This window comes from Lepeophtheirus salmonis, chromosome 10 (genome assembly GCF_016086655.4).
Source record: "Lepeophtheirus salmonis chromosome 10, UVic_Lsal_1.4, whole genome shotgun sequence".
Taxonomy (NCBI): Eukaryota; Metazoa; Arthropoda; class Copepoda; order Siphonostomatoida; family Caligidae; genus Lepeophtheirus; species Lepeophtheirus salmonis.
In genome coordinates, this window is record NC_052140.2 from 843,015 (window position 1) to 870,584 (window position 27,570).

General features: G+C 32.1%; 2 protein-coding genes and 2 long non-coding RNA genes across 5 annotated transcripts; 3 read left to right on the forward strand and 1 right to left on the reverse strand.

Moving 5' to 3' along the window:
- Window positions 1-389: 389 nt before the first annotated feature.
- On the forward strand, window positions 390-6,768 carry LOC121125123 (putative lipid scramblase CLPTM1). Of its 2 annotated transcripts, none has more exons than XM_040720236.2 (9): window positions 390-604; window positions 678-803; window positions 1,078-1,305; window positions 3,941-4,099; window positions 4,163-4,293; window positions 4,647-5,182; window positions 5,243-5,665; window positions 6,124-6,335; window positions 6,400-6,768. In XM_040720236.2, exons 2-9 carry the CDS (start codon window positions 741-743, stop codon window positions 6,529-6,531), a joined length of 1,884 nt encoding a protein of 627 aa, XP_040576170.1. In that variant the 5' UTR covers window positions 390-604; window positions 678-740; the 3' UTR covers window positions 6,532-6,768. The 2 variants fall into 2 exon arrangements, with proteins under 2 accessions (XP_040576170.1, XP_040576169.1); XM_040720235.2 differs by having other exon boundaries at window positions 390-566.
- A 4,303-nt stretch (window positions 6,769-11,071) lies between these two features.
- LOC121125396 (uncharacterized) lies at window positions 11,072-13,512 on the reverse strand. Its single transcript, XR_005866647.2, has 4 exons — window positions 13,376-13,512; window positions 13,254-13,313; window positions 12,164-12,529; window positions 11,072-12,091 (listed from the first exon to the last, which is right to left on the reverse strand). It is a non-coding gene; the product is annotated as an uncharacterized lncRNA (long non-coding RNA).
- Window positions 13,513-15,269: 1,757 nt separating this feature from the next.
- Window positions 15,270-16,055, forward strand: LOC139906477 (uncharacterized). The gene is made up of 4 exons (XR_011782023.1): window positions 15,270-15,471; window positions 15,531-15,614; window positions 15,666-15,821; window positions 15,917-16,055. It is a non-coding gene; the product is annotated as an uncharacterized lncRNA (long non-coding RNA).
- Window positions 16,056-16,938: 883 nt separating this feature from the next.
- LOC121125428 (uncharacterized) lies at window positions 16,939-24,885 on the forward strand. Its single transcript, XM_040720629.2, has 4 exons — window positions 16,939-17,159; window positions 19,864-19,939; window positions 24,406-24,549; window positions 24,602-24,885. The coding sequence occupies exons 1-4, from the start codon at window positions 17,040-17,042 to the stop codon at window positions 24,775-24,777; spliced, it is 516 nt and encodes a 171-aa protein (XP_040576563.1). The 5' UTR covers window positions 16,939-17,039; the 3' UTR covers window positions 24,778-24,885.
- Window positions 24,886-27,570: the final 2,685 nt, after the last annotated feature.

Consider the following 27,570-nt stretch of genomic DNA (forward strand, 5'->3'; position numbering starts at 1 on the left):
AGTCATCGAAAATGCTCTAATATTCATATCATTTTAAAGAACTCATATTAAACATACAGTTTTATATGTCTTTAAACTTTCACAAACGGATAAAACCGCATTATCCAGGGACTCATTTCGATGAACAACCATATTGAAACCAGTATGAAACTACATTATATAATAAAAGTTCTTTGATTTACGAACATGCCGATGCATCACAAGAGTTTTAACCATTTTGATTTGTATTTTGTTACACATATTAAGTGGAGAGGTAATAATATCCCCGGGTCATCTACATATATTGGAAACAGTTGTAATATTTAACCCCCCCGGAGGAAAAAGTTTTTCTACCACGTGGATTAATACTAATATAAGTAACATAATAGGGATCTACTTAGAAATAAAACACACATCCGGGAGTTATCTCACCACCCCAGATGTAAAGAGTGAGAGGGCAAAAAAAAACTGTTAAGAATAATATGATAGTTGAAAGATAACATGATTCGATGATAATAAATATTTTATTAGATAATATGTTAAGTTTGAGCCGAGCTGCTAGTACTGAGAGCTAGCTAGAGGCTGAGGTAATAAATTAATTATTCAGAAGAGAAGAGAGAGAAAGGTTTCGTGATTTTCATTTTCCTTCTTTTATCATCGTTTTTTTCCTCTTCTCTTTTTTACTGTCATCGTTTTAGAGTTACTGACTAGTGACTAGAAGGAAGGGAGATCGTGTCGGCACTTGAAGAAGGTTTGAAGGCATGGCTAATGAAGAAAATGATCTGCAAGTCGCTCCATCCGACTCGGGACGAAGTGTTGGAGAGGTAATTCTATTTATTTGAATTCACTGACTCCATAAATTATGTGTTCCTTTAGAAAGAATAAAATATCTTCAAATATTGATTTATTTAGTGTAGTAGTGATTGCCTTTCTATCGCCTAAAATGTGATTATTTTGATATGAAATCCCCCCTATTCCCACCTCACTAGTCTCATGATGTCCCTGACTATATTTATCACTCTAATATTAAAATATTTAGAGTCCTTTATTTGCTCTTAATGAATTAAATGAACCATTTTTATATTTACTCCTTAACAGGAAATCCTCAACAATCAAATCAATGCTGAGAGAGAAAGATATCAACCCACCGGGCTGGAAAAGTTTTTTGCCATCCTCAAATCCCTGCTCATTCGTGTTATGATCATCTATTTTATAAGTCAATTCTTTCGCCGACCTCAGCCTCAAAATACAACTGGAGCAAGTAGTAATCCGGGAGGATCCACTCATGTTCCAGCATCGAATTTATATCAAACTGGAACTCTATTTGTAAGTGCCTCACTCAGGCTCCTGCTCGTGTATGGAACATGAGTTATAATTTCATTAATAAGAACACTTCGTGCTCATGAATATAGTTTCATTTCATTCTACATATCACCTCCATATTAATGAAACTATATGTGTGTTTCAAATTATTGCCCACTAGTTTTGTATATATTTTAATACGTACAACTTCAGCTCTAGTTTAAACATAAAGACAAAATGGATATCAATTAATACCGAATTTTGTCCTTTGATGAATAGTTGAACATAAAATACAATTAGTATATTGGTTTGCTTTAGTTAACATCTATCAGTGATACTCTGATGGGTTACATTTTGAGTAGCTAAAGACTGAAGTTAGTCAATTATAAGGAAAGGATGTCCAAATATAATACTTCCTCTTTTTGTGACAATGATAAAGAACAGTTGTAAACTGATAAAGAAAGAGAGGCTAAACAGTGAAGTTATAGATCAAGATTGTCGATTTTTAAGTACTTTAAGTAATATAACCATTAAAAGTCTAGAACGGTGTCGGTTGTGTACCTCTTTGGTGGGCCATGGGATCGTAATTTTGACATAATTCCTTAAACACCCACAAGATAAGTGAATTCAAAATCAACACTGGTTGTTTTAAGGGGTATTAATACTTCAATGCCAAATAAATAAAAAGCGCTTTTTTCTATTGAGCTTTATTTTTGTGACTTTACTTATTTAACCATTTACTTAAGCAAATATAAAATATGTAGGTTCTTAAATAACGGCGCAATTCACGTTGCCACCTAAAACGGACAAGATCTTGATTTTGACGTCACTTATACTATTGATGTTTTAGAAATGATATCAAAATGACATCTCTGGTAATTCTAGTTTGAAAGGAATACTCAAAGGAATACAAGTCAAGTGTGCATTGTACAATAGTTTCCCATTAAAAACGATAAAATTATATTAATGTAATATGTCAAAAACTATATAAGAAAATATTTCCCGTAAAGCTATATTTTGTCATGTGTAGTAAAAAAGGTTTGTCTCTGGTGTCTAACGATATTATCAATAGCTTTAAAAACTTTACCTACATTTTTGACTATATACTAAATTGAATTACTCAAAAGTGTATGTCTACAAAATATTATATTGTCTCGTATCGTACTTTTCATATGCTAACACTAACTGTTCAATTTGATTTGTACTCCTTAGCGATTCCCTGATACAGTCTCTTATCAGAACAAATATAGTCGGATAAATGAATAACATTTGTAGCATTTTTTTTTTTTGCTTCAGGTTCAATTACTTGGAGTTGATTTGACCCTAGCACTCCTAAATTTAAGACAACAGATATATGCTATTGTTCAAATATATTTAGAAATATAGCAGTTACTAATATTTTTCTACAAATTGCACTTGAGGAATTGACATATAGAGGAATGCACAATGCAGAACTTTTATTCCAAATATCCCCATTTTGCTTCAATGACAACCTCCATACGAGGTCTGAAGTTCAAGCAGCTCATGAACTATTCAAAAAGGTTGTACCTCTTCTTCATGATGATGACTTCACAAACTTCAAGTTGGGATGAGATATCTTGTTGGCATTGGATTCTAAAATGCCCTACACAGCGTAATCTAATGGATTAATATTGGGGTTATTACTGGGCCAGAAGTTAAATGGCTAGAAATCGACCAAATTCCGGGCACAAAACTCTTTGACTTTTATTTTATCCACCACTTAATGACTGTATTATCTGTTTTTACCTACATCCAGGGGTTATCCTGATGTTCTAGACTGGTCCCAAGGACACACCAGCCGTTTCTGCTGCAACTTGTAGCCTGAGAAATTCAGACGCACGTTGTTTTGTTTTTGCTCAGAAGTTAGTCGTCAGTTTACGCAAACTACATAGTCATAAACAAACAAGAAACTAAATATCAGAACTTTAAAATGATTTTTAAAGCAACCTCCTAAGACATATATTAGTGGAGATGTAGTCCTAAATTTTGGTTCGGTACCCTTTTTGTTTTTTGTACAAATAAAACATTTCCAAGGTTTTGAATTATTAATGAATTAATAGATTTATATTTTTGGAATTGTCGTCTTTGTTAAAGTATCTCAAATGTATCCTCAATGATGAGTAAGTTTTGAATTTTGGCCAAATTATATATCAACTGATAACAAAAGAATCAATTATTCAAACGATATATATTTTTAAAACAAAACAATCATAAAATGACTGCAGTATTAAAAAAATTACTTTTATCTCTCAAAATCCTTTGAAAAAAGCTTAAAAGGTGATAAAAATGATTAATTATTCATTTCAAAATAATCTTGGTTATATTATATAATTGTAACATTGTGACTATAGCTTTTTTGATATTATAATAAAGGGCCTGTTGCAACTGTTCTCAATTAAACTCCTTGCATTTTATATTATTAATTGAAGGTATTTACTCCATTTAATATTATAAAATACAAATAATTAAATAAAGGAAATTTGTATTATATAAATAAACATTTTATTTTAAATTAATTTCCCTATTTAATTATTGTATTATTTGACTCTTAAATTTATATTCTTAGGGATGGATACAATTTGGTTATTTTTTTATAAATGATGGAATATTAATTAGAGTTATCTTTTGTTCATTTCAGGATGTTTTTGTGTACTTATCAGAAGAGAAAGAATTTGGGGATTTCAATAACTCGGATTCTTTGATATGGCAGCTCAAATCACTTGATTATGGAAGTTATAGCGGAGGAGAAAATGATGATGGAATCTACACTTTCTCCACTACATTTCCAACATCTGAGGTATAAATTTGTTGGTATTTTCATTTATTAATAAGTTAATTTCCGTTCCTCATTTTTTTATAGAGCTTACGTAGTAATGGATCCATTTACTTGCATTCATTCATGGTTTTTAGTGGTAAATCTCCTAACCCCAATGCTGGTAAAGGTGTATTCTCCCGTAAATCGACAATCCATAAAATGTTCCAATTAAACAAGTAATTCATTCATTTATATTTGAGTACTTCGTGAATTTTCTTTCTAGCATTGATAATAAAAGCAGGAGCGTCTGCTGGAGGGGCTGTGGTCTCCCCAAATTGAGTAATTTTTTCTTTTTACTAGAAAATATAAAATTTGATTTTTTTTTTCCAAAAATTTATTATTTTTGAATTTTTTTTTCAATTTTGTAAATAGTTGTAGATTTTTGAAAAAAATTAATATTTGAAATTTTTGGATTTTTTAGGGAAAAAATCCAAAATCCAAGCCCTCCCCAAAATATAAGCCTGCGGACGGTCCTGAAAAGTGATGCCGAATTTCATTATTGAGCTATATCATATCCATTTAACTTTAGATTTAAGAAGAAAATTTATAAGAAAACTGCCAATCTTCTCACTGGTGAGACCGAGGCTACTTTAGAAGAGCAAAGGAAAGCCAATGAAGGTATTAAGCATGAAATCATTTCTCATTGGCATAGCAACTTAACAATCAATGTTGTCAATGACTTTACTGCCTGGACGCCTGGGAATGTGCCTCCTCCTCTCGACGAATTTGTTGAATTCACTCCTTCACTTCAGAACTATAAGCCCATTATGTACCTCAATGATTACTGGAACTTGAACAAAGACTTCACTATAATCAATGAAACTGTCACGTCATTAAACCTTACCATCACTTTTCAACCCATTTCGTTATTTAAGTGGCAAATATACTGTGCTCAACAAATGAAAAGTCGCTATAATATCATGGCCAACTTTATGGGAGATGAAAATGATGAGGATATGGACTCTATGAAGGAAGCCATTTTGGAAACAAATATTTACATTCTAGGTCTGACATTTGCTGTGTCGATACTTCACTCTATTTTTGAGTTTTTTGCTTTCAAAAATGGTAATACACATAAAATATTTTGTTTCACATATAACAACTTGCTCTGTTTTTCTTTTTAAGATATTCAATTTTGGAAAAATCGCAAAACTTTGGAAGGTCTCTCGGTGCGCTCAGTATTCTTCAATGTCTTTCAGTCCTTAATTGTTGTTTTGTATGTGTTCGATAACGATACAAATCCCATGATCAAGCTTAGCTGTTTTGTTGGATTTTTTATCGAATTATGGAAGATCAACAAAGTGATTGACATACAATTCGATAAAACTCGTAAACTCTTTGGAATTATACCATATCTCATATTTAAAGACAAAGGATCTTATGAAGACTCTGGAACCAAGGAAATTGATAGACTCGCCTTTAAATATCTTGGTATTCTCCTTTTTCCATTTGTGATTGGATTTATGATTTACTCGGCTGTGTACAACGAGCACAAAGGATGGTATTCCTTCATACTAGGCAGTACATATGGGTTTTTATTAACTTTTGGTATGTATTATTGACTTGGGAATAGTGATGGATCTCTGGTGTATAGGGGAACCGAAAACTGGGTTCCTGTTCTACATAGTTAAGAGTAACCGTAAAAAGACGGAATACTTATATCTTGATACGATTTTCAATCTCATGAAATCGTATCAAATGATTGTGTACTTGTAGTTTAAATTCAAAACTTACTCATTCATTGATGATTTCGAGATATTTGAACAAATCTCTAGCTTATTTCCAATAATACTTTTTAAAGTTAATAATTCAACACATTGAAAGATTAAATTTTCAAATAATTAGTTCAGAACATATACAATATTCGGTTCTGTCAATGAGAACCGAAGAACTACTTGAATTTAAAAAAATAATTGCAACTACTTGAATTTAAAATCAGGACCCGGAATCCATCATTACTTCTGAAGCTTGTTCAAATGGTTTATTTTGTATTTTTATCTCTCTAGGCTTTATCATGATGACCCCCCAACTATTTATCAATTATAAACTTAAATCCGTGGCACATCTTCCCTGGAGGATGATGACTTATAAGGCACTAAATACATTTATTGATGATATTTTTGCATTTGTCATCAAAATGCCTACTGCTTATCGCCTTGGCTGCTTTAGAGACGATATCGTCTTCTTCATATTTTTGTATCAACGCTACATTTACAGAGTAAGAGCCTCTTTTAATTTATATATATTGCATGAAATTTAGACAATTATCCAATTTATTTAAGGTCGATAAGAGTCGTGTGAATGAATTTGGCTTTTCTGGGGACATGGAAGAAACTCCCAAGGAAGCCAGTGGAGATGAAACTCCTGCTGCTATTAAAAGTGAAAAAAGTGAAGAAACCAAAAAGAATGACTGATTACTAGATTTCTTAAGTAATTCGATGGAAATAACGTTGATTACTTATCCAAGTTATTTCTTGTTGACCGTTTTCAGACCTTCGCGTATAATTTGCTATGCATCAGAGGGAATATTTAGATGATGAAATCGTCCCAAAATACTATTTAATTCAATATATGTTAGCTAAAGTCAATGACCATTATAAACCATTATAAATTATGTCATGTTTTAAAAAATAATAAAAATCGTCTTGGAATATGTACGGTTTTTCTTCTAAATTTTCGTATTACGGTACGAAAATGTTTCTACGGTAAATAGCCGTGGACGACATCTGATCTCAAGAACTGTTCTAACATTAAATATAATTGAAATTAGTATCTAATGAGGAGTTGTATGGAGAGCTTAAGAAATACTGTCTGCAAGGATAGATAGATAGTGTGGTTGTATCATGAGCTTGTAACAAGAAAGATAGATCGTCAATCATCATGTTCTAAGGCCCAAAGCCATGAGTCACGTGTTGGATCGTTAAACAAGAATAAATAACTTACGATTAGTGTTGGAATAGTCTTTAAAAAACCTAAAAGGACTCCAGTCTTGTACTAATAAAATGTGTCAGTCCTAGGCCCGGTCTTTTATGGTAACTACAACAGCTTAAATGACTTATTTACTAACAACATCATTTTAGTTGGGGAAGTTATATCATAACCTCTTTCAATGAGACAAGTTAACGGAAGTAAGAGGTGTGTGACTTGAACTTCTTATTATACGTTCTGGCCAAAATTACTTATTTTCTTCGTTATATATTCTCCTATGAACACAGAAATACTTGAACAGCAAAATTCTGCTTCATAAAATATAGTCTATATCAAGATTAATAGAAATACAAGGTTATACCATAACACTTTTCCGACTCATGTTTGACTTCTGCCATGCTTTTTAATAGTATAACTGTCACCAAGAGTAGCTATATAACGCTTTAATTGAGTGTTCGAGTGCCAGTTTTAATCTATGACCCCAAAACTGTCTGTCTTACCCATAGAGAATATACATGAGTAGAGTGACTACTCTCCTCTTTACTGGCCTATCAAAGAACGATATATGAAAAATTGTTCACCTGGCTCGACTTGTGGGGGCAAGAGGAATTATTTTGAAACTACGCGCTTTAATAAATAATAATCTATAGATTATTTTACTTTAGTGGAACAAGGCAAAATGGTTCGAAGTTGCTGTGCAATAAAATGTAGTAATCGCCATGGATCGGACACTGTGAAATTAAACCATATTTCATTTCATCAGATTGCATTTTACGTACATTTGAAGGAGGTATCACGGTCCGATCTGTTACAATGGATGGAGCAAGAGTTAATATTTTAACGAAGTCTATTAATGAGCAATTGATGACTTTTTCTGATCACATGAGGATTGCAATAGTAATGTAGTTGCTATAGTCGATGTACCTCATTGCTTTAAAAATATCCGTGGCGCTTTAGCACACTTCAAAGAACTGTATTGGCATGGGAGATGAACTGTTTGGTGGAACAGTCGTGTTGGTCGTGCGCTAAAATGGGGTCACACCCAAGGAATTCCTGGATTTCAAACAGATGATACACTCGCTACAGCTGAGTTTATTCTTTTTCATGATGAAGTGTTTGACATTCTCAACAGTCACTCAATGAAGGTTCCAGGGTATAAAAAGGCACTGAATAAGAAACACTTTCATTTTGCAGAAAGTATTCTTAATGATTAGCACTTATTCACTGGGAGGGGGATCCCTGCAAGGAGGAATAGTTAATTCTTTTGTAGAGTTATGTCGTCTTTTCCAAGATGAGTGATAAAGGACTACGCTATCCTTGAGGAAGTATGTGCCAATTACTGTATCACTCGCAGAAAATATTTCGACGCTAAATATTTCATGCTTTAAACAAAAATGCTCTCGACAAATTGTTGCAAAAGATTTTGTTGGCTGAAACACTTTATTTGTCACATATATCAGAAACTGCAATAGGAGCAGATAATCATTATTGGAGTCTTACTCATCTTGTCATTAAAAAATATTTAAATATACGCCTACAGAGCTCCCTGAAAGAGTTTGGAAGCATTTCAAAACGTTCTGGGAACAATATTCACCGTTTAAGAATATTCTCCGATGTATAAAATAATCAGCACTGGACTATTATTTATGTATTTTATAATGTTGAGATATAGTCAAATTATCTATTTAAATTTATTTAATAATATTTTTTAATTATAAATATATTCTTAAGTTGATTATCAAAATATGTGTCTTATTCTCTTGAAAATTACAGGCTGAAATAGTAAAACATATATTAAGAAATTGGTCCAATATTCAAAAGAATTGCTCTCAATTGAAATATTCACCAACAAATGTATAAGATAAATTAATCAAAGCAATAAGATTTCCAATTGACGTTTTAGATTGTATTTTGAGCATAAATTACTAAAATCAAAACATTTTGTCCTTTGCCTCTTTCTCAGCAACTCTTATAATTTGCCCTTAATTAATTTATTAATACTAATTGAGCTACAACAACTTTACCTTCTTCTCAATTGATATTCAATGGATTATTAATTGGCGAATCTCCTTTATAAATAACTAATTTACTACACGCTTTCATTGTTAAATATAGAAAGTTGCCCTTACTGAGCTAGGGACAATATTCACCGCAATATACTGCTACAACAGCGCCAATAATCACTCTATTATGGACTATGATGGTAGAACTGTTGTCTATTACTTAACAGTCTGTATGGTATATCAAATTGAAAATTCTGGCAAGTCCGTTTACATGAGTAGCGTGTGCAGACACAGCGTGTTATATTTAAAAAGGAGTACATATTAATAAATATGGGTTAAAAATATATAAAAATTGGAAGATTGTGCTCATTTTGAAATTCTTATATAAATATGATTTTTTTTTCCAAACCATTATTCTTAAAGAGAGAAAAATAAGTGTAAAGCAATCATAAGTGTGTCGAAGGCAAAGAGTAACTGAGGATTTGTTGTAGAATTATAAGTGTAAGTTCTTATTGAACTCGGGGTATAATTAAGGATTGACAGCGTGTTATGTATTTCATATGAAATACATAACACAGCGTTGCAATTCCTGCCTATATCATTGCTAGATATGGAGTGGAATTTGTGTTTATTTCTCTCATCTTATAGTTGATTGCAGTTAATCTAAAGAAATGTTACAACAACTAAAATGCTCTCCTTCAAAACATTCTTCAAATTCTCAGGGTGACCAAGTGAATTTTCGATTTCTTTTTTTAATATAAGGTTCTAGGAAGTGCAGTTTCGCCCTGTTCATATATTATAGCCTAAATGTAGCTTCTTCATATAATTTTAGGTCTTCCTTTACTTCAACTTGAAGTTCTTCATAATTAATTATGGCATTTGAGTAATTAATATGAAATAATTGTTTTTTGTTATTATAATGAATTCGAACCGTTTGATATGTTCTATTTTAAAATGGGATTAAATGCATTGATTTTACACTACAACAATGCATTACAAATGACTTCAATTCGGTGGAGACTAATTTTAAATCTTAAATTATAAGTAAAAGATACATTTATGCTATAATATATGTATGAGGGCGAAACTTCCACAGGGCGAAACTTCCCAGGACATAACTTCTCATGGCGAAACTGGCCGAGGCGTAACATCCTAGAACCTTTATATATATATATATAGGAAGTATATAGAAAAAATAATGAATTTTACTTTAGATAAGGCTTATCAACAGCTCCTAATATTATAAAAGAAAAGGCGAGTACATATACATAGGGATGTAAATCCTAAGTATTTTTAGTGTGCGAGTGTTGTATAACCCGAATAATGTTTTTTTATTTTCTCAGCTGTATATACTGAATTTAAGTAAGCACAGGTTAATTTTAAATGATTAAATCACGTGTATCCCACAAAATTTGAGTAATTTCACCATTATAACTAACGGATATATGCCACGCCCCTCACAAAGAAATGTCTCACTCCGGGCTGAGCAAAGGGCGAGGAGTACTGTTTAATATGTTGAATCCCTCTTTGGAATAACAACTCTTAAGTAAGTCCAGTCCCTCTGGTGGAAGAATGAAATATATTGACTCATGAAAAAATATTTCCTGGTCTTCTCACATATAATTCCGATGTTGATCCTTTGAAATCGATGAAAATATTGGATTCAAATCCTTCCTTGAACATCCACGGTGGGGGTATCTTCCAATTTTACAGCACATTAGAATTAATAACACGCAGTTTTCAAGGAATACAATAAAATATTAGAATAAACAAAAATAGGAATAGACTATAATATAGTGATGAAAATCCGGTGTGTTTTTTAGCATGGCCGTTTTTTGGAATTGGAAATCTGAAGAATGAATATTATTTTCCCTAGCTGTTGTCAACATACATTAACTCCTGAGTAGTGTTCACTTACTTTTCGACTTAAAGAGTGAATGCCGTTCGTTTTTCTGTTCAATGTCCAAGCCTGTGTGGAGTAAACTTTGAGGATTGGTTGTACAATTATAACTGTAAGTACTTGTTTTTTTTACTGGCCTTTATTGGCATGCATTTAAAAATTTAGAATCTTATTATAATATATAACACAATATGCTCGAAAAATAATTGGTTAAAAACATGTAGACAAACGAAAATTAAAAAGACCATTATAAAATATGGCACAATCAAGAGTATTTAAAATGAATAATTTAGAAATAACATCAATTGGACGATGAACTAAAATAAATAAATAAAAGAGTTTAAATCTTCAATAAAACATTCGCATAAAGATTAGCAATATGTAAAATTCCATCGAGGTTGTTTTCTTTTACTGTCCGTAATTTATAGACTATATATTGTGTTTAAATAATTATTGCATCAACCCTCTCATTATTTGAAGTAGAGAGGAAATCTTCATTACCCGGTTGTATCTTGAGTAAAGAACTAACCATTTTAATAATGTCCCCATAAATTTTAGATAAAAATTTACATTCCCACTAAATAGGATGGGTTGTCTCTTTTGAGCGTTGGCAGAAGAAGCCCATTCCCCTTTCGTCATTAAAATACTTGGTAGCAACCTCGAGAGTCCCAGATAATATTCTGTATTTAAACCATTTTTCGCTCGAACTAAAAAACTTATTCGTGATTGCCTTAAGGCTTTCTTGGCTACGTATTTTAATGCTGCGTCGTTCCAAATATGCGTTGAATGGTCTAAGTCCTTGTTGAATTCAGAGTAGAATTCATGATCGACATCGGAGACATTCTAGACCTTGGTCTTCTTTATTTCCTTCTCCCCCTTTGTCAAACCTGATTGTAGCTGTAACATCATGACAGCTAAGCTGCTCTTATCCAAAACGTTCTTCAAATGATCAGGGTTACCATTTTGATTTGATGTTCCTTTAGTTTTTTAACATGCCCAAAAATACAGACGATTTTCATCACTAATAATGTACTTGAGGCCTGAGTTCGTAGAAATGCAATTAAGATAGGAAGATAGGTCTGTCTTTCTCATATATGTTCTTGGTATACCCCACCAAACGCAGCCCTTTCTCACCTATTTAGTCTGTTTATTCGCCATTTAAAAATAAATAGGGAATAATCATTATAATTATGATCATTATTGACTTAATCTTACTTTTATATAGAGCATATTGCGACTTGTCCTAATAAAGTTATTTCATTTAATTAAGAAGGGATTGCTCCTTGGCTTTTAAATGATGTATTTCTATAACAAAGACTTTCTACATATATGTTATTCATATAAATATATAACATGAAATGATACTTTAATTATTTTTTGTATAAAACGAGTCTTGTGATGGTAATAAGTACCACGTTCTTACTTCCTCAGAATTGATACTTTAAGTTCTGTCAATATTATTTCCATTACAAACCTTTGTTTGATTATTCGTTTTTCCTTAATAAGCTCAGGATATTGTTTATCAATGGATGACAATGCATCCATTAAATGTTACATTCTTTTGGTCTACAGTGTATCATCCTAAGGAAAAAGACAAACAAAATTAGTTCTTTTTCTTTTCGATGAAATGCTTTTAATTAGGATGCAGCTACTCAATGATTTAAATTACTTACATAAGGAAATAATACAAACAATGTTGTGGCCCTCCTTATTTAGGACTAAAAACTCCAGTCCTGTCCAGTTCAGTCTCGGTCCGGTTCAGTTCAGACCTCTATATAAGTCCTACTAACTTAAAAAGTTAATGGTTCTTGATGACGTCACTCAATTTTATTTTTATTGTGTCAGTCCTTATTTAGACCGCGGTCCATTCCAGTCCAGCCCTACTTTCTGGTCCTTGAAGTAGGTAAAATCGATCCCTTGGTACGTCATTGAGGGTATTTCCCCTGTTTTAGTTATTCTCTTATATAATATAATAATTATATAACAATAGGATTAGGCTTAATAAACTATAGAGTTCCAAGGATCCACAATTAAGGACTGGTCCAAAAGATCAGAAGGATCTGTTCTAAGACTGGAATGGACCAAATGATCAAGGACAGACAGAACTGGTCCTAAGACTGGACTGAACCGAACCGAACAAATAAGGACCAACACAACACTAAATGCAACTATTATCAATCTTGAAGATGTGATAGTACATAGATTTGATATTTTTGATTCAAATGAGACAGATATAATCGCAATTAAAATGTTTTCAGGCAATTTGCGAATCAAATGTACTACTTAAAGTTGAGAATAGACTTACTTTTGGCCTGAAAGATATTTATCTTTCAATAAAACACATCTCTGTCCAGTTGCCCAAGAACTGTTTTGTTTTACATATAATAAATTAAAAGATCAGTTATAGCCATATTTATATATACTTACGCTTGAACACTTTCAAGGCCTAAGAAGCAAAGTATGCATAGTGCAAGAATAGGTTTGAGAGTGTTAATTTTCATCCTACTTCTTCAGAGCCACTTGGATAACAGTTGACGAGTTTAATTTTTTATTTTAACATATATAATATATCCAATATATGTGGAACTTTAAAATCACTTGAATGTTCAAGTGTCAGCATCAGAAAAAATAATAAATCACCTGGCTCCTCTTATTTGAAAATCTGTGTACCTATGATTGTATTGTATATGTGTATGACGGTTTTTTAATCTCAAACTGTTGTAGACATATGTCATACTTTTTTTAAACTCTTTTTACAATATGTAGTTAGTCATTTAAGCACTCTACACACATTTCAATGTAGGTTTATATTCTTCACATCAATAAACAAGTACTAAAATATTCAGAATAATAGCCATGCATCACGGACTTTATTTTTCAAATCCGTCGTATGAGTCTAGGACATAGGTATGTTTTTCAATCAGCATATTATATTCCTTTCATCTTCCACTAAGAATTTACTTTATTGGCATATATTCAAATAACATGTGAAAAGCCGCTATGTTAAAAAAAAAAAAAGAAACTGAAAATTTACGTTGTCACTCCCACAATTGGAAGAATATTTAGTAGGAGAGCAGCTTAGCTGTCATGACGCTTCAATCAATTAGCTTTGAGCAGCTATAAGATGAAGGAAATAAACACAAACCCCACTCCGTGTATCTAACAATGATATAGGCAAGAATTACAGGGATTTCGATATTCAATTAAACTCTGAGTCCCACAAGGGCTTACACTTATATCTCAACAAAAAAAAAACCCTGATAGTTACTCTTCGTCTTTCACGCACTAGCCCGGGGCGTCCGCAGGGGGGCTTGAGGGGCTTTAGCCTCCGCAAAATGGAATTTTTTTAAAAACGCCCCTGATTGTTGTTACTTTATACCTATTGTCCTCTCTTCAAGATAAATAAAAGAGTAATGAAAATAGCTTTGGTAAATAAAAAAATATTTTCTGGTTGGAATTACAGACAGAGCACGATCTTCTAACGTCTTCTACTGACATTCTAGAGACTAAAGTACTTCCTGGCTGAGCTTTAGGTACATCCACCTCCTGCTAAATCACATTCATTATTATTATTTTATGTAATGTACTTCCTTTTTATTTAATATGAACTTTAATTACACACGCTCGTTCTTTAAAAATGAGCCCTCAACTCATATTTTAAAGTGTAGAGTTGTATGAGTTGACCAGCATTTTTATACAACTCTATACTTATAACTAGTGATGAAAATCCTGAGTATAATGGGTATGTTAAAAAAAAACAACAACCTAAAATCACCATGGTGACACTGACCTTTTGAAGAATGTTTTTGGAGAAGAGAAAGAATAATGCTCGTGACGTTCCATTAGCTCAGCTACAATCAGCTCTGATAATAGAGGAAGGAGAAAAGGATATAAACAAGGACATCTGCTAAAATTAATCCAATGTGGGTCACCAATTCTAGTCAGAGTCTAACAAGGAATTACAATTATAACTCGGTAACAAATCCTCAGGGTTACACTGTGTCGTTTATGAGCACACACGAATGTTCAATCAGGCTTTAAATATAATATAATCTATTTAGGAAAGGATGTTCACTGCTCAATAATTAAATAATAAGGATAACTACTAAAGAAAAGAAAATTTATTTTTCAGATTACCAATTCCAAAAAAATGGGCCAGCTAAAAAATTCATAGGATTTACATCACTCCTAATAATACACCCTTTTCTTTTTCCTTCTCTTTGCGCTCTTTTTTTTGTTACAAATATGTCAACTTCACTTATTACTTGTTTATTTATGAAAATGAATAAATTATGAATAATAATATCTATGACGTATCAAGACGCTTTGGGGAACTTGGCTATAATCACTTGATTACTATTTCAACAACTTCGACGTAATCAGACAATATTTTTTAAAGCTAAGTAGATTATTAATTATGAATTTATTTAAAAAAAATTATCAATAATTTATTATAATATCGACTCAATTATTGAAGCCATGCTAATTATAAAATGAAACGCAGAAATAACTGATTTGTAACAGTGAGTATTTATCAAATAACATTTTCCTCGTAAAATTGCATTTATTCATAAATTAATAGGTTTAAATATGAGAAGAGACCTATAAAAAAACTCTAACTTATCAATAATTTGGTTATCATAAGATTATTTTTGTAAAGACTTGGGTAAGTTATCCATGTATTCAAATTAATTAAAGTACAACTTTTTAAATTTAGGATTAACATATTGCTAAATATTTATAATTTCCGGGAAAAGGAAATAGAAAATTACAGAAAAATGGGTGAGAACAACTTCCTGAATGGTCTCAAATTGGTATTGGCTCAAATGATGTGCAAGTAGTTTAACATCAGTTATCTATAGTAAATAGATGGGTATGCTCCAGTGATTATTACATTTTGATGTGCCATTGAAGATAAATATTAGTCGTTTTAAATACTGAACTCATTAATTTACTTTTATTTTTTAGCTTTATAAATGACATACAAGACGAATAATGAGAATTTTATGTTCCAGCAATTTGAAGTATGATTGGAAGAAGAAGGATTTTATTTCTACTCATAATTAGTATACATTTATTTCTGTACACCAATGTCTTATTTAATTTTGTATATGTATAATTAACATTTGTAGATAATAATTCTTTAAATTCATTGGTTCTATTTAATATCAAAAACTTCCATATCATCTATAAATTATTTTATCTCATCGTTTCGATAATCCACGAATTACTCGATGTAAAGTAATCTATTGATAAAAAGGTTCATCAAGAGACGCACTTCTCCAGTAGATACAAAATATGAAGACCTGCAAAGAAACATACATATTAAGAGCTATGCTAAGTTTACTCTCTCGAAAAAAGTATTCCTTTTATGTGATTTAATAAGAGGTCTTTCTATCATATTTACTAATTAGGGAGATATAAGATTATACATATGTTTTATTTGAAATGAATAGAAGGAAATTCTATATAAAAATTAGTATTTTCTTTGACTAATTTAACTCATACTTCATAATTACTTTTTGTTTCACCCGAAAAAATGAAATTTTCCGCCAAAACCTTTGACTTTTCCACAGCTTCATGATTATTTAATTAAATCACAAATGAGGTTCCTTTCCTGTGTGTTCATGATTAATCACTTTTTAACAAAAAATATTTTTTTCTTTTTACAGGTGTTATTTATAGGAATATTTGTTTATTTGCGAGGCTCTATTCACGAGGTTGACGAGGTTGCGTGTTTAGTACCTTTCCAGATGTTAAGTAATCTATGGTTAATCGTGGGTAAAGTACGTCAAGTATAGATATCAATTGTTATTTCCAAAGAAGTGAATGATTAATGAACCAACATTTTTCTACATGTTTTAGTCTTATGATTCAACAAAGAAGTTTGCCTATTTCTTTAATGAAGATACCCATGAGGTTTGTAGCCCTTATCTCTACAATATATACACATTACATATATTGATAAGACGGGAGGAAGATAACATTGGCTCTTACCTATGAATCACTTATACTTGTACGATAAAAATAGTATCTAATTGTGAATTTCTAAAAGGTTTTGTTTCTTAAATTTTGATAGTTGGAAAGAAAAATGGATGACGAAGGTGGGATTGGGGACTGTTTTACCCTATCAGGATTTCTAAAGATCATGTCCTCTGCCTGTATTTTTATATGTTTAATGCTCCATCGGATTGGAAATCGAGGAAATCAGGTAAGATATTCTCAGCTGTTATGTATTCCCTGTCAATTCAACTGCATATAATAGATCCGGAGACTCGTTGGCTTATTGATCTGCAACATCCGACTCAATTCGGACTTGAAGTTAAAAAACTTGCAACTCGAGTCGGACTCAGACTGAGATATAATAAAGAGGGACAGTATATAAAAACTAGAAAGAACGCTCGGTAGAACACTAAACCCCCAAATAAAATAAAATTGAGCAATGTATCGCAATTTGTTCAAAGTTATGGTTGATTATGCCTTTTATTACGTTTTGTGTTACATTGAGCTTGACATCCTAGAAAGTAATGGCCTCTTATTATGACCATATAATAGGTTGGGGAATAAGTAATTTCATATTTCCCGCCCTTTTTTAAAACTAACTATATATTCTTCATTGTTGGTCACATCGGATCATACGATATGGAGCTGTAAAGTTATAAATGTATACTACAAAAATTTTCCCGGAAGTATTGCACTTAGCCTATTCAATTGTGAATTATTGTGCGTCGAGTATGGAGGTATCAAAGGAAGAAATTCGCCATATTTTAGACTTTTAATACCTGAAACGGAAAAACGCGTCGAGAGGGACAAAGAAAATTTGTGATGTATACGAGGCGGATATTCTTTCGGTTCGTATTGGACAACAGTGGTTCGAGCAATTTAGTTCTAGTGTAGTGGAAGTGAATGATGCGCCACGTCATGGCAGGGTTGTCGTCGGTAAGGTCGATAAAGTCATGGAAATAATCGAGATAGACCGTCATGTTGGCAGTCGTAGTATCGCCAAGGAGCTAAACATCGAGAATACTGAAACCAAAATAAACTCGAATAGGAGAGGAATAGTGTTTCATCTAGACAACACCAGGCCGCAAACATCTTTAATGACGCGCCAGAAGCTCTGGGAGCTCGTATGGGAAGTTTTTATGTATCCAATCTTCAGTCCAAAACTTGTACCAAGTGACTACCAGCTGTTCCTGTCTATGGACAACGTGCTTGGGGGTACAAATTTGTCCTCGATAGATGCTTGTGAAAATTGTGATTTTTATACCAATAGGGACTTAAATTGGATGATCGTAATACTTCCCATATAAGCATTAAAATAAAGCAAAAAATATAAAAAATTATTTTATCCCAACCTAATATAATCTTCCATAACCATTAATTTTGCAGCGAACATTTTGCCGTTGGCAATTTTGCTCCGAGAAGATTTTGCTGTGTTCGAACTTTACTGTTATATCTCGATCAGATTAATTATTTATCTATGAGAAGAAGGACAAATGAAAATTGTGAAGAATAATTAATACAACAGTAAAATTCGAACCGATAATATTAAAAAATATAAATAAAAGGCGGCGATTTTGTCTTGCTGCAAAACCTATCCGAGGCTAAATCACCAACGGCGAAAATGTAGGTGGCAAAATTATCGTTGGCGAAATGTTCGAGGCAAAATTACCTAGAACCATAATGTACAGACCAAGTTTGATCAAAACCAATCCGTAACTTTAGCTGTAATCCTAGTGATTAATAAACAAACAAACAGAGGCTAAAACATGACCTCTGTTTAAATTCGTTGCTGAGGTAAAGATGTAAATCAATCAGCTGCTCCGTCTTATATTTGTTTGCTGATAAGACTTGGAACAAATCATCAAATATTGTTTTGTTGACAAGGTTTTTTATTATAAACATCAGAAAAAATATATTTAAATCGTCAAATGCACACAATATCCAATTTGATGTGATACACCCAGATTGTTTGTATGAAATGACACGATTTCAAGCATTCTTTTGACTGATGAGATGGTTAGTGAGCAAAAAGTGCTTGGGTGAGTAATGGGTATTAGTGCGAGGATCGCGTGTAGCTCCAACTCAAAAATACTCGAGTATCAAAATTATGCGCACATCACATCACACATTATTAATAATACCAACTATTGTGTGATCGGTCCTACGACAAATTTCCCAATTAGTATTCTCCTCATCCCATTAAGTCTTTTTTTTATCGGTCCCATCTTTTTTAACATTCAACGCTCCTAAGGCCTGATCCGTCGTTCCTTCAGTTCTAGCTATCTTTTTATTTTCTTCACTTCTAGCTAGGATTGAATCATATAAAAACAAAGAAAATAATGAATAATTGCTAGAACGTACAATAATAAGTTCTAGACACACACCTCCTACTTTAAACTTAAGGTATCTTGTCTTTCAAAAGAGGTTATGTTGAACAGATGAAGTTATATAGTTAGTAACTACGTCATTTCAGCTGTGGTTTTGAATATTTTAAAAAAAATATGTCAGGAATTGCCATTTTTTATTTGAACCTTGTAGAGTTACCATAAAAGACCGATTAGGACCGGTCCTAGGACTAACAAATTTTATTAGGACCGAGCTGATAGAATTACAGTCTTTTTATCTTCTTTTTTTTAGACCGATTCCACACTAATACGAACATATGATATTTATGCCTAATAATAATTATTATTATTTGTAAAGCTAAAAGTGTACATCAAACATAAACATCAAATGAAAAAAATAAAATCCTTGGGCGCCCCAATATACTGTCTATCTTTTATTATTATTTATCCATATTCAGACTTAAATATCCACGATCATAATCACTTGGGTCGAGATTTAGATACAAATTATAGTAGATTTTTTCTAGATACAGGATTGATCTCATATTACTTATACCCTACTTTCAGATTTTCTTTGGCGCTAATGATATGGAGTTAAATTATAATGACGTTATATTCAAAGAGGCGGATGCTGAGATTCTAGGTACGTAAATCCATAAATTTAAAACTATTGGGTCATTCTTCATTAATTCGCTCAAATGTTTTTCCTCACATCAACAACTCAGAATTGCACACCATTTAGTTTATATGGGGATTTTTCTTGCAAACAGAAAATCTATTTTTTCCCCAAATCAGGTGATTGGATCCCAAGCCTTAGAATATGGAGTCCGTGCCGTTTTTAGGATGTTTCTTTGAGGAAGAGGGGAGAGGGGGGTGACCAAATTACATATTTAAAAAAAAAGACAAAATTAACAAATTGTCTTATTTTAAAGTTGTTCATTGTCTTTTTTTCCCCAACATACATGTGTTTTTTGACAAAAAATGTTGTCTTTTCAACAAATTTGACACCAAGATTTTAATCGGAGGGGTATAGAATGGGCCTGTATGGAGGCCATTATTTCTGTAATTTTAACAAAACTGGGGTCTACACCAATACACCAAGGTTAAACTATCATGTAATCGGGCTTACTATAACTTTCAATTTGATGTACCATACCGACGGATGGGCAAGGCAGACATATTTCGACGTCATAGAGAATAACAACGATACATTAAGACCATATAATACTAGAAATTATATGATTAATAATAATAGTATATACATACTCTTTGACGTCACTATTAAAAAGCGTGGTGGAGGTCAAACATCAGACGGAAAAGCGTTTTGATATAATTTTGTATTTCTATTAATTTTGGTTTACACTAAATTTCAAATGACACATGGCCTGAAATATTACGAGGTTAAAAAAGAAAACACGTTTTTTTTTCGTTTAAAATTGGTTTTTTAAAGAAATTATTTTATTCACTTTATGGAGACGAGTCCTCCATAATACATTTCAAACCATATGCATTGCTTAGCTTGAACGGTATTTTTTCTCTTCAGAGAAACAGTGTAAAATTAAAACAGAAAATTGTTTTTGATCCATTGTTTTGGAACTATCAAAAGTATGAGGCTACTTAGCTCAAATAAATCACAAACTAAAGAACAGATTCTCATGAAATTTTGACACTGTCTTTTGAAGGTTGGTACTAACTGAAAATAAGGTGAATTAATTTCCCTTAGTGCCATTTATGTGTGAAGGCCAGGACTTTTCAGTCTATATCTTCTTCTGACCCAGGGATTTAATTTCAATTAATAAAAAAAAGGTATTTTGAAAAATATATTTCCGTTTTATTTTCTAAAAAAGTGAACGTTTTATATAAAAAATATTAAAAGAGAAAAGAAAGAAAAGGGCCCCTCACGCTTAAACACGATGACGTTGGCCACGCTTAAACAAACCTACTACAGAATGATCCTATTAGTAAATTAAACTATTTATGTTGATAATAATTATATTAAAAAGATGAAGTGCAGTGCTTTAATGGGCAAAATATTTCAATATGTGGTTGATTAGTAATTACATATGTTCCGGGGTCCACAAACACTTTTTAAAGTTGATGTAGCTCGTAAACGATTAAAGCAATTGGAAAATTTCCTTTTTTATGAGACTGCAGGATGCTTAAACTAAATACTTCAGAATGTTGTTTTTTACATTGATTTTCTTATTACTAAGAAAATCAACCATGGCTGACATTTTTCAATAAAATGTTTCGCGGATTTTGGCTGGAGACAAGCCAAAAGATTTCTCCCACATCACCGTCTACTGGGCCATGGGCATCTACAACAGCACTGAAGGTTATGCCAAATGTACTGCAAGAGCAGGGCTACCCAAATATGTTCGTTATGAAAGTTTGGTGGAAAATGTCAAAGAAAAAATGGTTGAGAACCCAAAGAACGTAGATTTGGCACCTGGATAGGGACCCCAGATGTGGTCCCCTCTCACACATTCAACACCGTTTGAAGCTACTTAAAGAACAGTACGGTGTCCAAGGAATTCTGGTGAAAAGACTTCTGGCCACCTTCAAGTCTTAACCTGAATCTCATGGCCTTTTATGCATGGATTCACGTAGAGCAAAATGCCTTTGCTACACTACACTTAAATATGGTCTTTCTAACAACAGCTATTGATCTCCACTAGAACAATATGTCTACCGACAGCCTGTAGTCCACATGCAAGTCCTTCCATCACCGTGTTGTGGCCACTGCATCTGTGAGAATGTTGGAATCTTTGACGGATAAATAGATGAGACATAGTCCTTACTTTTATGTATAAATACTGCTGTTGTAGCTCTTTTAGAACTGCGATAGGTCTTGATAAAGTTGTATTAAAAAAAGTCCACTGCATGTTTCTGGACAACCGGTATAACAGTTCTTATACATTTGTGGGGCCTGTTAACACTACAGCAAGCTTGGGTGATTTTTCTCAAAAGTGAGCCTGTATTATATTTGTATTTTGAATCTAATTATCTTACTGTTTTTTTTTGTTTTTTTTTCCGTAAATCATTTGGAGGTACTGAAAATTGCAGTTAAATATTGTAAAAATGTTCGATCAATTATAAAAAAAAATTATGTTATTTGAAAGGGGCTATATTGGAAGGAAACCATGCCTCATATAACAAAAAGAACTCCAGACTATAGTTAATATTCCTAGGTATCTCAACCCATCCCACAATAAATAATACCGAGTGGTCCATACAAATCTGAACACTTTGAATGTTAAAGTTCAAGAAGATATAATTTATTAATTAACCAAAGAATTCAACAAAAATTAATACTTTAAATGGATGTGTATCTGTGCTCTCTTAATCATTAATGTAGTGGCCTTATTAGAAATGATGGATTCCAGTCGGCGGTGGAAGGTCTGGCACTCACTGTGGATGTAGTCCTCTGTCATAGTGCTTCAGTGCTGACTGACAGAGGCATTGAGGGCCTTTGAGTTTGGATGACGGGCACTGCTGACCTTCCACTCGACATGCACCCAAAAGGTGTAGTCGAGGGGGTTAGCATCAGGGCTCTAAGGGGGACAAAGGTGTTCAAAAGAGTTCAAAAGAACTCTTAAGACTCATTCAAAAGAGTCTTGCAACGGAGGCGATAGGTGTATTTCATTGCTGGTGTCAAAGGGATATTTCTACCCACTTTTGTGATTGCTCTCTGGACACTCTGGTGTGAAACTCCGAGATCTCTTGCTTGGGTCCTCAGGGACTTGAGAGGATTGCCCTGGCTGTTTTCTTTAACTCCAAGCCGTAGACGCCCAACTGCTTGGAGAGCACAAATTGAAATTCGTCAATGACGTCCAAGTGTCCTTTTCTCAACTTGTACGTAAGCTAGAGAACTCAAGTTTGTTCTGTTTTGTAACTAATTGTTGATGCTTTAATATATCGAAATATGAATTAATAATAATCATTCAACCTTCATTTATTACTGAATTAGTAAGTGTTCAGATTTCAATTGACCATCCGGTTAGAAACCCATACTTGACAGATATATGTACATATGTCAAGAATTAAAACATTAAATAGAAAAATGGCTCCTTTTCGCAATTTTGGTTCAAGATTTTGTTTGTGTTGACACATCAAATTTATCATATAATACTATAATAAGATATGAATGATGATACATTCAAAACATCATCTTCTTCCTCATTATTTGTTATAACAATCATTAGTGCGGAAATATTGATAAATAATTATTATCTTTAGTTATGAGTGATTATAATCATAATAATTATAAATGAGGTTGAGATTCTTCTTTTCATGAACATTCATTAGACTGCCCCATTTTTGAGGTTAATATCACCCCAGACCAAACACTACTTCTGCTGGAAAAAAAAAAAAAAAATGACTGGCAATGCTTGAGCAATTTGTTTTATTTTTTAAATATGATTTTTTGGTCGAAATTAGTCAATAAATGCCACTTACAACGTCCATAAATAGGACCTCAATGACTTGCAGTTTCCCTGCTTTATCAAAGATAACGAATAGGGAAACCGGAAACCTAACAACTAGCTCTGAATTCAACGAGGGTTAAATTTGCTATATTGTGTTGGATAGAATAAGGATTGGTTAGAATTTTTTGAAGTACATGTTCGAATAAATATAGTGTACACAAACTTTCAAATTAAGATCCAATACTATAATTAGACGAATACTTGTCTGGAATTTTATACACATTTGAATCAAAGTTCAAAGGACATTGAATATATAGGATCCGGATTACGGTTACATTTTTACTGATCCCAAAATAATAAATAATCCAATGTTATGACTGTTATGATAAGAATTGTTATTATAATAACATTGTACATGTTGTTACAATTACTGTAACTCGAAACTTCCCCTCCAAAAATAAACTGAAACCCGGCCAAATTCAAGCTGTATATTTTTAAAACAATTTAATTTTTGGAGAATACCCATTTTTATTAATATTTAATTTTTTTTTTCATATTATTTTCCAAAAAAAATGTAATTTTTCGATTTAAAAAAAAATTTCTTAAGCTCTTGATACTTCGAATATAAGAAAGACCCGGATATATTCAACTTACTATGTTATATTTGTATATTTATTTTCAGGACAAGGGACGACAATGGCCTATACGATCATTACTCCTATGCTTCTAATTGCTTATGTTGTTGAAGGACGAAGAATGGTTCAATCCTCATCGTTGGATGGATTATTAACCCTGGTTGGAGCTGTCTTGCTTATTGCTTCAGGAGGTAATTGGAGTAATTCTTTGATTAGGGTTAGTTCACATATGATTCCTTCCAGGTATTGCATGCTTTAATTGGAATAGCAACTCCAATATGAACAATATGAACATTGGAAGAAGGGACTACGAGGCAGCGGGTTCCTTGGGCGTTATGACGATTTTAACAGGGATTTTATACCTTGTAGACTTTTTCAATGTTGTATATCAAAGAGCAAGATTTCAAAATGAGTATTAATTTGCTTGGAGTAGTACTGAACATATTTCATTTTAAATTATATTTACGTTAATTGAAATTCAGTATTGATTCCTTTGTATTTATAAAAATAAACTTCTCTGAATATTATACGTTTACTTACATAGTGTACACAAAACTCTCTTGATATAAAATATTTCAATAACAAAATTTAGTTTTCTATGTCGGTGTGGATATATATTATATTTACAATAGTAAGACTTATAGACAGGAACGTCGCTAGTTTTCATAATTATTAGTCGATTGGCTCTCTCCTATGATTCCTGAGATTGTGAGTGATGGGGCTTTCCATGCAAAAGTTCACAACCCATGGGCAGGGGTGTATTATAGGATATTAAAAGGGTCCTTGATACTCTAGATCATGGTGGCAATAGGTTTTGATTCTCCATAGGAGCCAGCTGTCTACTCGCACAACCTGTTGGCTGAGGGGTATTTTGCAAAATAAATAGAGTATCTCATGATATTTTCTTATAAACAATAGTTTGATTGCCTGAAAACAATATAAATTTCGGGAAAAAATATTTATTTTTTTCCAAAAATCCCTAGCTATTAATAAAAATTAGATTTTTTGGAAAAAAAAATTCTAAGCTTAAATTTCAAATATAAATTTTTCTCGTAAAAAGCAAAATTCCTTAATTGGGGAGGGGCACAGCCCCTCCACCCCACCCCTTGCAGACACCCCAAGGTCCAGTCCAATTTAGTCCTTCATATCAGTTCTAAAACTTTTAAATTTGTGTCCTTGATGACACAATTTAAATTTTTTTTTTTTAATCAGTTCTAGTTCTACTGATAATCCGAAGGACCTACATGTTTAAGAACTGCTACGAAGGACTCATCATGTTAATGAACTGGAAGAAATAGTATCCAACACTAAGTAAGAGTGCAAATTCATAATTCATTTCTTATTTTATTTGCTTAACATTTGATTAAAATATGGATTTAATTTAAGACTAGATGATGGACTTAGTATAAAATCAAGCAAATTGAAGAAGATGCATGTAAACATATGAGGTAGGACTTTCTTGGAGCCGCAAAGGAAGAGGCAAAAATAAGGTTTACATATTTTAAACAATGTAAATTAATATGTTGGGTCCCTCCATTTACCGTTAGACGTGGGTCGAAATCGGCAACCAATGTATCTAACAAAATATCCACTATCTGTATTGTATCGGAGAAAATACTAAGAAATTTTGATATTTGCTCCAATTTGCCACATATGATGTTATTCATTTGAGTTTCCGCAAAAACATACGGCGTTCTTGAAGCTCTTTAAACCAAAATATTGCAATGACAATGCAAATTTATAATAAAATGTTTATTTAATGTCTATATATTAAATGCGAATGTCTATATGTGTGTTTGTTCGAGAATAACGCCCAAACAAATAAATTGACTTTAGTGAAATTTATCGAGTAGCTTTTTAAGGATTTGGAAACGTTTTTGGTATCAATTTTGCTAGTCTTTTAGGCCATGGTGGCCTATAAATAGCATCTTTCAAAAAAACCAATTTTCTCACTAACAAATGACTATTTCATATAAAACAAAAAAATAAATAACGTACATTTTTAAGAATTATTCCTGAATGAATGTTGAAATAAAACACAGGATTTTGGACAATAGTATGAAAGATGAGCAATCGATAGTTCAACTTGAATATTTTTTCTTCCTTAAACCTTATAGTTATATTATATTATTAATTTTAATTTCTTCAAGGTTAATAGAAATACAAGGTTATCCCCTAACGCTTTTCGACTGATGTTTGACTTCCACAACGCTTTTTAATAGTGACTTCAAAGAGTATAACTGTTATCAAGAGTAGCAATCAATGTCCTTCCTTGATTATTACTGTTAGAGTACCGTTGTTATATTCTATGACGTTAAAATATGTATGTCTTGCCCAAAAGTCGATACGGTACACCAAATTGAAAATCATGGCAAGCCCAATTACATGATGACCCAATCTTGTATTTCTATAAGCCTTGAATTTCTTTATGTCCCCCGAACAACGCCAGCAAACCTTCTCTATCTCCTTTAAAAATGAATGCAAAAAATGCAGCAAGAATAATTCTTAAAATTTTAAAGTCTTTATTTTTTATTTGACATAAAGCAGAAGAGTTCAGTATTAATTTAAATTTCTTAATTTCCCGGGCTATGCTGGAAAAACATACTCTAGTATTTAATGAATTTTTGAACAAGCAAAAAAAAAAAAAGTTTTTCTTTGAATTAACCCATAACAAAAAATAATTATTTAGGACTTTCTTTATGAGCGAGCGAGTATCAATCATACACAAATGGATTTCAAGAGATTGATTTCTCCAGAGCGCTTTGTTCATTGAGCTAAGTCCCATCCATTTATTATATTTAAAACATGAAAATGGATAACTGAATTCAATATCTTTTCATATAAATATTAATCATAAATTGTGAAAGTTCTTAATGTTAGAGTTTAAGAACTTTAATTCAAAAAAATTGTAAGAGTTATTTGAAAATTAAATCTTTCTCACAATAAACAATTCATGTAAATAATATTACTTCTAAATTTATCGTTAGTAAGAAACAAAATGTACTTCAGATCCTATCAACACTCAAATCCATATATCGTATAAATCTACAATATTATTTTTGAGGCTCTCAAGTATATTTTTTGGGTAAGATTGTGTTAAATTTTATATTATAATTGAATAGTTTCATTTAAAATCATAAACATTTTTTCCATACATAGTAAAAAGGATTAAATTGAAACTTATATACGAAAGAAAAGAACCGAATCACATT

Bases quoted from the DNA above. Each gene is read 5' to 3' on its own strand.
- LOC121125428 (XM_040720629.2), top strand. From the start codon at position 17,040: ATGGATGACGAAGGTGGGATTGGGGACTGTTTTACCCTATCAGGATTT. The intron at 19,940-24,405 runs GTACGTAAATCC...ATTTATTTTCAG, and splicing joins GGCGGATGCTGAGATTCTAG to GACAAGGGACGACAATGGCC. The intron at 24,550-24,601 runs GTAATTGGAGTA...GATTCCTTCCAG, and splicing joins CTTGCTTATTGCTTCAGGAG to GTATTGCATGCTTTAATTGG.
- LOC121125123 (XM_040720236.2), top strand. From the start codon at position 741: ATGGCTAATGAAGAAAATGATCTGCAAGTCGCTCCATCCGACTCGGGA. The intron at 4,100-4,162 runs GTATAAATTTGT...ATTTTTTTATAG, and splicing joins CTACATTTCCAACATCTGAG to AGCTTACGTAGTAATGGATC. The intron at 6,336-6,399 runs GTAAGAGCCTCT...AATTTATTTAAG, and splicing joins ATCAACGCTACATTTACAGA to GTCGATAAGAGTCGTGTGAA.